Genomic DNA, 12,740 nt, shown 5'->3' with positions numbered 1-12,740 from the left:
ATATATCTTCAATTCATTTAACTACTGAGTAATAAACTCAAGGAATAAAACTCCCATCTTTATGCCTTGTTGGGCAATTAACTTCAATAAAAATGATCTTAAAAAAATTTCACGTGAAGTGAGAAAGCTACAGCTATCTTTAGCATGCTTAACTTGTCATTAGTGCATTTAGAAGACTGCATCCCGAGGGAACAAGAGATTTCAAGTGCTGGCTTGGGGAAAGGACTCCCTCCTCCCACTGGCTGGAGGGAGGAGCGGCCACTACCCGAGGCCTTCACGGTTAGCGACAGCCAGCGGGAAGCCGACCCTGGGAAGACGGTAGACACACGTCTAGGGCGCGATCTTCCTTACCATGGGTGCCGAGCTGCCTGCTCACACGTGTATCTTTTATTCGGATCCTTCTCCATCAGATTCCGAATGAAATCTTTTGCTGTTCAAAAAGAAGCACAGGAGAAGGAATCAGTCTGTGGCTTGAGACACGATGCCATGATGACAGGGTGTCTCAGAGTGTTGTGTGTCACATGAAAACTACGGGACCGGCCCTCCACATACCCTACAGTATACTGAACATGAAGCACCAGCATTTGGGGAAAAGGAAAGCCAAGGTTTGGGACTCTCCGTGGTGACCTGCCAACAAAGAGAGAGACAAGCCGGGCCTGAAACCCTACTTTCCCAGCTCCAAGTTCCTTCTCTCTGGCAGCCAGTGATACCTTTGGTTCAGAGATGAAATCTCTTTGCCATCGTGAGTCTTTCATTCAGCTCGCTGCTATCATAGCAAGCTTTTTCGTCGAAGTCCTCTCCATGTTTTAGATGTCATTGATTCAACAAAACCCCCTGAGCACCTACTAAGCTGGCCAGGTCCTGGCATAGGCGACACAGTGAGGTGTGCCCTTGTGGGAAGCAAAGAGTGCTCGGAGGCCCAAGACGGGGTATGACCCAGTAGCAGGACACAGAGAACACGGGGGATGGTCACAGAATCAGAAGATGACACCCATGCACCAGGCCAAAAATCTGCAGCCTCCTAGGGTCTGACAGCTCACTGCCCCAGGCCCGGGGGAAGGCTGAGCTCTTCTCGACTAGGAAGTGAAATACTCGCTGTAAGGTTCTCTGCGCAAGCCTTGGAGAACTCTACTCTGGAACCCAGGGTTTGGAAGACAGGAAGAATGAAGTGATGTTCCTAGTCAGGAGGGGATAACACAGACAACAGAACGCAGTCTCTGAACAGCTCATCGGTGAGTACAAGCTCTGTTCCAGTTATCATTTCCTTTGATCCTTGAACCACCCTCCATGGTGGGGAGGATCACTTCCACCCTCATTGTATCGGTGAGGAAACAGGCTTGAGAAATTTTGTCAGTTTACGTGGGACTTAATTTTGATCTTTATCTCTGAGAAATAAAATGGTGAACTTCCCTGGGAATATTTCAGTGTGGCATGGTAGCTGGGACATGGGTTGAAATCCCAGCTCTGCTATTTACTGTGTGACTTCAGTCAAGTTATTTCACCTTCTGGGGCCTCGGTTTCCTCATCTGTCAAATGGGGATAATAGTTATCCCATTTGATAGGTTGACCTGAAGACGAAGCCAGGTAGCATATGTGTAGAGCTCATAGTGCTCAGCACACAGCAAGCAGCCAGTGAATGGTAGGTGACGTGGTTTTCCCCTGCACCATGCAGAGCAGGGCGAGGGTAAGGGTTGTGAAGGAGTGAGCCCCTGTCCCATGGCCCGGCTCAGGCCCAGTGTCCCAGCCCGTCTTCTGCTTTGCAAGTCAAGTCCAAGGATGAAGCTTCCGAGGGAGACCCAGGGACATCCTGAGTCCCCGGGGCCCGTCAGGGTCGGGTGGTCTGGGTGTGAAGTCCCAAGGCCACCCACAGGGAGCAGGATACCCACCAGAGTCGGAGATGTCATCCCAGTAGGGGGAGTCGAACTCATATTCGGCCTTGAGGATTTGTTCGAAGAGCTTGGAGTCATTTTCATCATAAAAAGGAGGGTAGCCACAGAGCCTGCAAGACAAGATGGAGTGAGGATCTGAAATGCTGCCCCTCAGAATGGTGCCGGACACCTTGCCTGCGAGGGAGAGCGCGCTCGCTGCAGCAGACGCCCGCGCTGCACTGCTGCAAACACAAAGTCAGCGCAGGAGTCGCATGTTCTCAGGGCACAGGCGGCACAGAAGAAATCTGTGACTTAATAAATCCCCCGAAGGCTAACTCAGGTGCTAATCCAAGGTAAATACATATATTTAGGTCCACCTGGACTCTTTTTACATTATTTAACACAGAGTCCCACACACCCTAAAAGCCCGACAGCCCTCAGTGTACGACTGCTATTGATCTTATTATCTGTAATACTGTCTCTAGTAGATGATGGGTTCGTAGGAAAAAACACCAAAATTTATGTTTAATATGCATTTTATGGTCCTTCCGGATTCATTTGGTTTAACAAATCATCATAAGAAGAAAAGAAATCCTATAATCTTGAGTACCAGGTTGCCACGTCAGCACCCTACCATGCCCAGACGGTCACGGCTTGCCCAGTGACTGCAGTCGGTAAAAGCAGAAGTTGGCCCAAATTGAATACGATCGCTGTTTTCCTCTGAACCTTCCCAAAGTTGAGTTTTAAATTGGGGTGTTGGTGAAAGTAACATATAGTTCCAGAGATACCAACAGTCATCTGGCAAATATCATAGAAGCGAAAATTTTTATTAAATATCCCAAACACAATTTGTTCTGTAAAATCATGGATTCTCACTCCAGTTCACCTCCAATGTGACCTTCACCATTAGTAGGACATTGACGCATTTTCTTGACCCAAATTTCCTTATCTGAACATGAAAAGGACAAACTAGAAAATTCTCAATATTCCCTCCAGCTTTAAGGTGCTGTGGCTTTATGACTCCCTGTCCCAATTCATGTGGCTGGCCAAGACCCAGGGAAAGATGTCAGACATGCTTGAGGCCCACGTGGGGCAGGGACAGGTCCAAGTTGGGGCTGGACAGCAGGAAGAGGTGAGATTGAGGCTGTGGCTGTGAGTGACAGAGCAGAAGGTAGGGCTGGATTCCAGGTGTAAAGCTGGATGGCACAGAACTCACCCAAGACGACCCAGAGGGTGGCAGCCACAGTGGGAGTTCTGTCCTCACACGAGCCATGAACCTTCCCACATAACCAAACTTTTTTTAAAACACAGCTACAGCCTAGAGACCAGCTTAATGAGAACAAATTAACAGTAATCAACAGACTCCAGGCTAGCGAGAGATGAGGTCTGTCGGCAAATAAGTTTAATAAAGATTTTAATCAGCCTCGGTACAGTCATTCCTCGGCCGCTCCCGCACGACAGGCAGTATCACCAGCCAGGCTGCATAGGGGACCGGCGGATGACATTTTCAAAGGCTGTGAGACCTGTGGTCTGATAAGATTCTAAATCATCTATTCCCACAAGGCTGATTTAGAAGCCAAGTGCCTGGAAAATTTCATTTTTAAAGATTTGCTGCTTTTGGCGAAATGAATAAGAGCCAGTGCTTCTGAAACCACCAAGCACATATTTCTCTGCTCAGGAAGCCCTGGAGCCGGGAGATGGAGATGCGAATGTTTCCCATAACGAGGATTTGGGCTAAAAGAAATGTGCATATTAGGAAAAGCAGACAGAGCAAAATGTTAGTTCATCTTGGAAAATAACTAAGTTTTCGATTTGTGAGGTTTTTGTTTATTAACAACGGAGAATGTTTTACTTTACAGTTTGGCTTTCTTTTCAAGGAAAAAAATCTTTAAGAAAATTCTAAGAAAGATTTATTCTTCTTGTGCCAATTTTTTTAATGTATATCGCAATTTCTCCTGGTTTTAGCTCTTTTCTTGGAGGGAGGGGTGACATGATACTCTGTTTATGCGGCTGTACTGAGGACGGAAGAAAAGGAAATAGATCTAGCTTGGAGACTAAATAAATTAAAATTAAGAAAGAGGATTTTAAAGGAAGGATTGTAAAAGGAGAGAAGAGCGAAGAGAAGCAGTGAAATCGACCTCAGATGTAGGCATTTCCCGGCGCTCCCTGGCGGGCCATTTCCATAGGAGGTTTGTGTGGCCGTCCAAACAGGAGAAATGACAGTTTGGGCTGTTGATCTCCACATGCAGACCACTGACATCTGTGGTCCCGGACCTGCCTATTTGCAGGTTTAATCTCTGCATGATTATTTTACATATAAAACCACTTAAATAACCTACAAATTATCTCCATGGGTACTTAAAGACAGTAAAGGCATTCCTAATTCTTCTACACCTAAAGTTTATAGTTTAGAGTAACACTGAAACTTGCTGACCCAATGACCACTGGCCATGCCCACTACAGACAACACACCTTCGCGGCCTTGTCCATCACCTCCACCCTTGGCATCAGGACAGTCGCCCAGGGAGGGCACTCACACCTTCCAGCCTCTCCTTTGCTATTTAGTTTGCCATCTTACGTACTTGTGGCATACTTAAGCAAAGGACTAGATTCTAGTTTAGCCTTGACTGAGCACTTATTTTGGGTTGAGAACTCCACTAAGAGCTTGGCTGCATTATCTCACTGAAAATTCATTCCCCCAGGGAGGAGTCCCTGACACCCCGTTTGTCCTTCAGAGCCACTGTCTACTCTGCTCTGTTGCTGGAAGGCTGACCTGTACGGACAGCTGGATAAGAGTAGAACCCCAACATCAGGTAGAGGTCAGCCAGCAGGGCCCCCAGCGGAGATGGTAAAGGAAGGCAGGAGTCGGGGTTGGGGAGGAGCTGCCCTGGGCCCTCTTGCTGAGCACTCAGGCTGGCTTCAGCCCTTGACTGAGGGCTGCTGCTCGTCCGGGGGTGGACCCAACCAGCCTCTCCCTCAGGTTCTGATACCCACTCCCCGCGTCACCTCATCCCCTTGGGTCTAGGCATGTTTAGGGCCCAGTTCCTATAAAGCTTGGGGTCACATGCTGTCCTTTGCGGTTCCCTAATCTATACCCCTGTACACAGTCCCTTGTACGATTCTCATGTTCAAGGCAAAGAAACTAACATGCAACAAAGTCAGGACTCCGGCCCCACTTGTCTGTGGCCTATGTTCTTGACCATCCCGCTTACCCACTGGAGAGAAGGAGGCTTGAGAACTGAACCTTATGCTTTGGCCTCGACTTCAAGTAACAGGAAGCCCCTCAAAGGTACAGACAGAGGAGGTACATGGGAGATGGCTTTGCAGCTGTCTGGAGGGCAGATTTGAGGCAGGAAGACAAGTTAGCAGCTGTACCAGGCAAAGGAAGGACAGGAAGCCACAGGTGGTGGTAGCTGAATCGGGGGTGGAGTGGGGGAGGAACAGAAAGGTCCCTAAAGGAGTTGAGAGAGGACACTAGGAGGGTCTGGGCTCTTCCAGGGTGCTGAGTGAAGCCAGGGTGACACTCAGATCTCCAGCAGGGACAACTGGAGCTGCCATCATCGTGGTGGAGAACAAGGAGGAAAGGTGGGGCCAGGGCTGGCCCCGAGGCGTCACCAGAGCACCTGGCAGTTCCTACTTCTCCTGAGTAGACATGGCCCCACTTAGGGAAGCAGCTCCAGGCAGCTGTTGTGTGTGTGTGGAGGGGGAGCCTGACCCACCACGAGGGACCCGTAAGCAGCCTGACATCAGTGGTAATTAGCTCTAGTAATCATAGAGCTAATGGCTATCGCCTAGGCTTGGGCTGAAGACCCAGAGAGGCTGGGAAGACAGTGAGCTGCTAGTACAAATACAGAGAGAGTCGCAGAGATGCCAGGAGGGGGAGCCCAGCTCGGAGGCGTGGCTGTGAGAGGGGCCAGTGCCTGGGGTGGTAACAGTGTCCAGGGCTTCCGTTCAGTCCACGCAAAGCCCTGCGACAAATCTCTTTTCCTTAACGTAACTGGAAAGAATCTGTTCCTTGAAACTAAAAGCATCAACACCCCAGAGGATAAGATGAGCAATTCTGTTCAGGCCGTGGTGAGCTGGACCAGGTGCGTATGAAGGCGGCCAGCAGGCAGCTGGGGACACAGGCCTGAAGCCAGGGACTTGGTCTGGTCTGGGGATGCTAAGTTGAAGCCATCAGCATTTGCATGAAAGCTGGGAGTGGATAAGATCACTCAGTGAGAATCTAGACACAGGAGATGTGGACAGATCCTCCACAGGCTTATCTGGCCCACAAGTGTTTTGTTTGGCTAGCAGTAACTGACAACTGTGACTCTGAACGTTCACAGTGCTGGCCCAGTCAGTTCACCACAGTCCCCACGACTCCCTGTTACGCCCAGCTGGTTACATGTTTACATCACCCACCACCTGGCCCTCCACACCCTAAGTTGGTGACTTCGAGTCAAGGGCCCAGGGTAGGGGTCTGGAGAAGGCAACTCTAAGGGGGACGAGGGGCCGCAGTGCTGGGTTAGGTACCTGTGCCTGCAAGAGCTGCATAGGTGAGCCCTGCCGGCCAGTCTCCACAGCCCAGGTGCCGAAGGCAGCGTGTGCGTGTGTGTGTGGTGTGTATGTGTGTGCTGTGTATGTTTATGTGTGGTGTGTGTGTGGTGTACGTGGGTGTGGTGTGCATTGGTGTGGTGTGTGTGGTGTGTGTGTATGTGTGTGGTGTGGTGGGTGTGGGTGTGGTGGGTGTGGTATGCATGTGTGGTGTGTGTGTGGTGTGTGTGGTGTGCGTGGGTGTGGTGTGGGTGTGTGGTGGTGTGTGTTGTGTGTGTGGTGTGCGTGGGTGTGGTGTGGTATGTGCATGGGTGTGGTGTGTGGTGTGCGTGGTGTGTGTGTGTGTGTGTGTGTGTGATGTGTGTGCGCATGCGCGTGTGTGATTCTCTCCTTGTCGATGGCTGCAAGAATTCAGGGGAGACTGAGAAGCCTGACGAGGGTGACCAGGGAAGGCTCCTGGCAGGAAGGGGAGCCTGTGCTGAGATTCCAGGCTGCTGCCCATCACGGTCACCTGGGAAGCGGGTAAAAACTTAAGGTGCCCCATATTCTCCCCTAACGGCGTGTATCTGAGGCGCAGGGTGCAAGTATTTTACTTTTGTTCTTTAAAAAAAACCAAAAAACCACTTAATAGGTAATTCATGCTCATAGTTAAAAAGTTCAAATATAGAAGAACATAAGGGAAAATTTCCTTCTTGATCCACATTCCCACTTCTGCTATTAATTTCCTGTGAATGCCTTCCAGAAATTTCCTTGGCATACACACGCATGTATGTATGTGCGGGTACTAGAACTCAAATTACCTGAAAGTGAAGCGTCCACTGCATGGCCACATGAGAACAGCTCGTTTGTTCCATGGCGTGTGCCAGCAAGCTTCCAGCATGAACAGAATGGCCCCTCTTCAGGGGGAATATGCTTGATTCTTCCTTTTAGCTTTCCCTTGAATAATCAGCTGGCTGCCCTTTCCTGCCTTCTGACCCAGACTTGGACACAGGCCTGCCACAGCTGCTCCTGGCTGTCCTGGGCCGCACCTGCCTTCCCTGAGCAACCCCTCAGGTCGCTAGAGGATGGGAAACCGCCCATCCAGCAGTCCTCTGGCTGTCCCCAAAAGCCGACTGGGCATCGGCTGTTTCTCAGGCCTGGGGAGCTAGCACTGAACGAGACTATCAGAGCCTTACTCCCATGGTGCTCACATTCTTTTTGCGGGGACAGAGGACACGCAACATGAAACTTCAAAATGAACAAGAAATGTAAAACCAGACAGGAAAGATGATGAGGAGCTGGTCATGGGAAGCCAGTGCATTTCATCCTCAACCGAGAGCCCCGTTCCCACCCACAGCTCTCCGTGCCTGGAATGCCCATCTTCCCCACGGCCACCACGGCGGCTCCTCCCTGCCCCCAAAGCCCCGTGTGCGGCCCTTGTTCCGTGATGCCTGTCCTGACTCCACCCTGGCCAAGGCAGGCTCCCCTCCTTCTGTGCTGTCCAGCTGCCCAGGCACCACTCATATGGCACCTGTGTTGGTTTATATCCATGTCTCGTCACCTCCTCGGTTAGACTCTGAGCTCCCTGAGGGAGGCCAGCGTCTGATTCGTTTTTGCAGTCCCGGTATCCACAGCACGTGCTCAGCACGGATGAGTCTGTAAGCGCCTCAGTGTTTCAGGACTGCCACCCCACCCTGCTCGTGCCTCCGCAGACAGCCCTCATTAGTCACACTCCCATCTCGTTCTTGGGTCCTCTCAAAAAAATGTAAAAACCATTGTCTTGTGGTTATTACATTTATCCTCCTACCCTGATTCTGAGTTCCTGGAGGGGGGAGACTAAGTCGTATACTGTATTTCTTTTGTATTTTTCATTAGTGCTCAACAGTATTCCATAAATAGTTGCTGACTGACTATTCTCTGATAAATGGGACATATTCACACGAAACATTTATGTGTGTGTACGTGTGTGTGTGCATGCACATGCAACCACACGTACTAAAGTTGACTTAAGGAGTAGGACTGAATACCCTGAAATGGGTATTTACTCTGGAAAAAAAAAATTTGACTAAACTTTCCTGGGTGTTATAATTTTTCATTATGCCTGCAGTGAAGACTCTTAATGGCCAACAGCATTGGTTATAAGTAATATCTTTCAAAGCAGACTGGGACAAGCACGCCAAATCTTCAACGAATATTCTGAGTCACATTTATCCCGTGCCGTGTTTCCTCCATGTGTCTGTCTCCCTGCTCTGGATTCCCTCCGGCCGGCACATGTCCGTGTGATGACACAACTCATCATTCTTCCTGTCCCCATCCCAATCCTCAAACCAAAAGCTGAAATGCATGCTTGAGAAAGGACTCTGTGTAGTAGGGAGGTTAGCACAGAACCACAGAATTATATTCTGGGGTCTAGAAGTCATTATCGGGCCCAATCCCAGAGAGATAAAGAGATGGCCTCAAGGCCACAGTCACTGCAAACCTGGGCACCTATCTGCCTAGAGTTCTAGCTAAGAGCAGTGAAAGCCACTTCAACCCAATCTATAGATATTTACTGAGTACCAATATTATGCCAAATGCAGATTATAGAGCGCTGATGAAGACAGCCCTTGTTCTTGCTCCTCGGAGTTCAGACTCCAGCCACATTTGAATAGGAAAAGTGGAACGCTGACTTTTCTACAGAGACTAATTATGTTGTGCATATCCCATAAAAGCTAATGACAATAGCCACCATCTGTTGAGCATTTACTGTATGCCAGGCACTGGGCTACACAACTTATACATACTGTCTCGTTAAATGTGTGCTTATAAGGTAAGTATTTAAATCTTCCATTTCCAGATGAGGAAATGCATGAGAAATTAGGCAACTTGCTCACATCTACGGGACAGAACAGAATCTTAACTTTCCTCATCCAACTCCAGAGCCAAGTCATGTTAACCTTGAAGCACTACAGCCAGATGTGTCACTGCAAAGATGGGGAAACGCCACACATGTTCTCCTCCTACACCTGCCTCTGAAGTCAGGGTGTCATGTTTTCATTATTTTATGTTTGGAAACGAAGCCAGAAACAAGGCTATAAGGCCTGCCAAAGAAATAAAGAACAGCTCACATCCTTGAAGTTAGAAAATCAACACCTAATGTTCTACCCAGCCTGCTTTCCAGAAAGACAGATGGGAGGAGAATGGCCGGAACCATTATGACTCTGTCTCTGAAAGAAAAATGAACTCGAGTGTGTATTGAACCAAATTCCAATACGATCACATCCAGTGAATCCTCCATTCAGCCCTCCACTCCCACACAGAGCTGTGAGGGGGCGGGAAAGATAGGGAATCTCTGCAGGACAGAGCAGAAGTTCAGGCTTGACTCCCTGACCCAGAGTAACTGGGAGATCAAAGGAACAGACACATGCGAATTTTCTAGCACCTGAACGAGCTTAAGTGCCAAAACTTCTTTTAAATATTTTATATAAAAAGTATGAGTGCACCAGTCCGCACTGACAAATGAATAATCAGAAAACGGCAACCTAGAATTTGCTGTTTTAGACTAACTGGATAGAAGGGCTCTGAAAGAGAAGAAAGAAGTGATTTTTTCAAGGAAGGTTTGTTTTCCAAGGGCAGACACTGACTTTGCCCTCAGAGAGGTTTCCTGGTGTGGTCTCCTCAGCTTGGGCTTTAGAGGAACAAAAGTGCCAATAAACAATGGTTGAGTGGCCTTGGGGGAACTATATATGCTGTCTGAGTCTGTTTCTTTTGTGAAAGAGGATAATAATGCCCACCTTCTAAAGAGATATTACTATATATACATATGTGTGTGTGTATATATATGTGCTACATAATAATATATATTATACATAAAACACCCATGCATGTACAGATGCACGGAGAGATGTACAGACAATAGATAACAGCGCATGAAAGTGTCTGTCACATAACAATCATTACATGCCAGCTCCCTTACCCTCACCCATCCCATCGACTCCATCTAATCCTCTTTAGCTTCCTCCAGCTGAAATATTGGGAAGCAGGACACTGCTCCCCAACAGGAAGGATAATATGAGGGGGAGACAGGAGTAGATCAGCCCCGAGGGACTCAGTCCAATCTCCGATATTCTAAATGTGAGAATGAAGCAACACATTTTTAAATGTTGTGCGGTCTTAGAACCATCCGCTAACGCCCATACAACTTGACCTGAACTTCTAAACTGGTCCAGAAGTGGGGAAGAGCGATGCTGCCTCTGGCCATCGTTTTGTGCACTGTGATATGAATGTGAGGACAGAATGTACTAGCGACCTGCATTTAAGCTTTGATCTTTGTGTTCCAACAACTTCCAAGCATTTATCCCGAAGCCCTCAATCCCAGGAAGTTAGTTAGAGGTTTTCCGAGAACATTTACGCAAAGACATATTTGTGAAGAATAATTTTTATGCAATTAGACCAGGGCACCATGAAAAAGACTGAAACAGCAAACGTTTATGTATATTGCAAACTAGATAAGCCACGTAAAGCCAGCCCAGGCCCACAGAGTTTCTGAAAAACATTCCGAAAGTCAGTCAAGTCTGGGTGTCTCTCCTTTGGAAACTAGAGTCCCACTGATGCACAGTGACTCTGGGCAGCACCATCTGCCTTTCCGTCCTGGCGCTCGGTAGATATTGAAGACATTCATTACTGAATGAATGTCTGGGGCCCGTGTTAAGGAATCTGAGTTTTATTCATCTTACTCTGGATAATATAAAAGGCTTTAAAAATAATAAGGTAAAACAAAGCTTTTAAGCTGGTAAGTCTCTTATAATTAGTTGTAAGGCCCACTGAGTGAGCAAAACAGGTTTCAGCATATTATTCGGATTTTCAAAGAGAATGACCAATGAGACCTGGATCATTACAAAATGTCATCCAATCATCTCAGCAGCCATATATTTGATTATGTGCACTCCGGACCTTTCTCCTTGCAAACTGGGAAGAGACCAGGGTGGAAAAACTGGGAATGGTTCTCATATGGAAACCATGTGCAGACAGGCTTCAGCAAAGCACTGTGGATTGAAAACGCAATGGAGAAACGTGCCATGTCAGCCCCCGAGACTTGGACAGTGCCTTGAAGGCTGAGAATGAGTAAGCAGATCAGGGAAAGATCTAGGGGAGAAGGGAAAGGAATATTGGAGGAGAAAAAGGAAACACATTCTTTAGAAAGTTTATACACAATTGGAGCTGAAGGCTGGGAGCCAGGGAAGTAACCAAACACTTCCCCAAGCGTGAGAAGTTAGCAGGATATGCCATTTGGAGTAAAATAGTTAAAAATAAATTCTGCACACAGTACAGAGTTGGACTAGACAGCACAGCATCCAAAGCTTTTGCATGTGATCCACAGTCTCGCGTGTATAACTTTTTGATTCTTGCAATAGCTGAATGGACAGCACCTCAGAGAAGTCTAGGGGATGAGCACAGAGGCACCCAGCCTCTCCCCGCAGGTGAAACACATCTGAAGGAAGTTCGGACAAAACCACTTCCAGCTCAGCTCATGCTACCAGTGCGGGAGAGGAGGACGAGCGAGGAGAGGTTCCAACCGCCAGGAATGTTGCGCTGGGAAAAACACAGACCTTTCAGCAGCTGAAATGAGTTCTCACGAGTAATGAATTTCATACTGAAGCCCCGAGGGGTGCAGACATGCAGTCTGGAGGTGATTAACACAAGTAAGAACTGAGGATTGGGAAGTGGGCAGATTTCCAATTCGACTTTCGCATCTAGACATTGTTTTTGCTTGTTGGGCTCCTGCTCCCTGCCCCCAGCCTCTCCCACCACCACCCAGCCATCTGTCACGGTCTGACTGGCAAGCAGTCACGAGTCTGTGCAGACCAACACCTGCATTTGGGACATGCCTCGTACCTCCATCCTGTTGGTACCTCCGTCTGGTTGGCCTTGGCCTTTGACTGCACTTTTCATTTGTCTCCTGGCCTCTGTTTACTGTCTCACAATGCCCTTCTGAGGATGACCAGAAGACAAGCCCTTAGAACATGGCCAGGAGATCAGAAGCCAGAAAGTGGTCTCCCGTGCCGTCCAGCCCCAGTACATGGCACTACTGGGCGATGAGTCGTGGTTCTGGTCCACCCTGCCCGTCCTCCCACCACCTCCGTGGGTGCTTCCTGACTTGCTGGTGTGAAGCAGAACCTCTCTCTTTCCTGCCTCCACCTCTGCTCCTCTTCGTCACAAACCCTGCTTGGAATAAGTGGTCTGAATTCATGACCCGCTGCCGCACGTCCTGGTGAGCTGGCCAGCTCCTTCTCTGTGTGTTTTGGGTCTTTTCATTCCCCATGCACTGCCTCCCTGCTGCTTCCATGCGGCTGTGGCACAGTCCATGTGGTAAACATT

At 48.5% G+C, this 12,740-nt stretch overlaps 1 protein-coding gene across 1 annotated transcript in view; it reads right to left on the bottom strand.

Annotated features, from left to right (window-relative positions):
• CAMK1D (calcium/calmodulin dependent protein kinase ID) overlaps positions 1-12,740 on the bottom strand; it is a 212,299-nt gene that overhangs the window by 7,734 nt on the left and 191,825 nt on the right. The window contains exons 6-7 of the mRNA XM_025043481.1: positions 1,887-1,999; positions 352-430 (exon numbers count right to left, since the gene is read on the bottom strand). Of these exons, the coding sequence (XP_024899249.1) occupies positions 352-430; positions 1,887-1,999 (192 nt within the window). The remainder of the gene's footprint in view (positions 1-351; positions 431-1,886; positions 2,000-12,740) is intronic.

The sequence above is a fragment of the Pteropus alecto genome, unplaced genomic scaffold (genome assembly GCF_000325575.1).
Source record: "Pteropus alecto unplaced genomic scaffold, ASM32557v1 scaffold11, whole genome shotgun sequence".
NCBI lineage: Eukaryota > Metazoa > Chordata > Mammalia > Chiroptera > Pteropodidae > Pteropus > Pteropus alecto.
The sequence above is the reverse complement of the archived record's forward strand: the minus strand, read 5'-3'. Positions and strand labels throughout refer to the sequence as shown.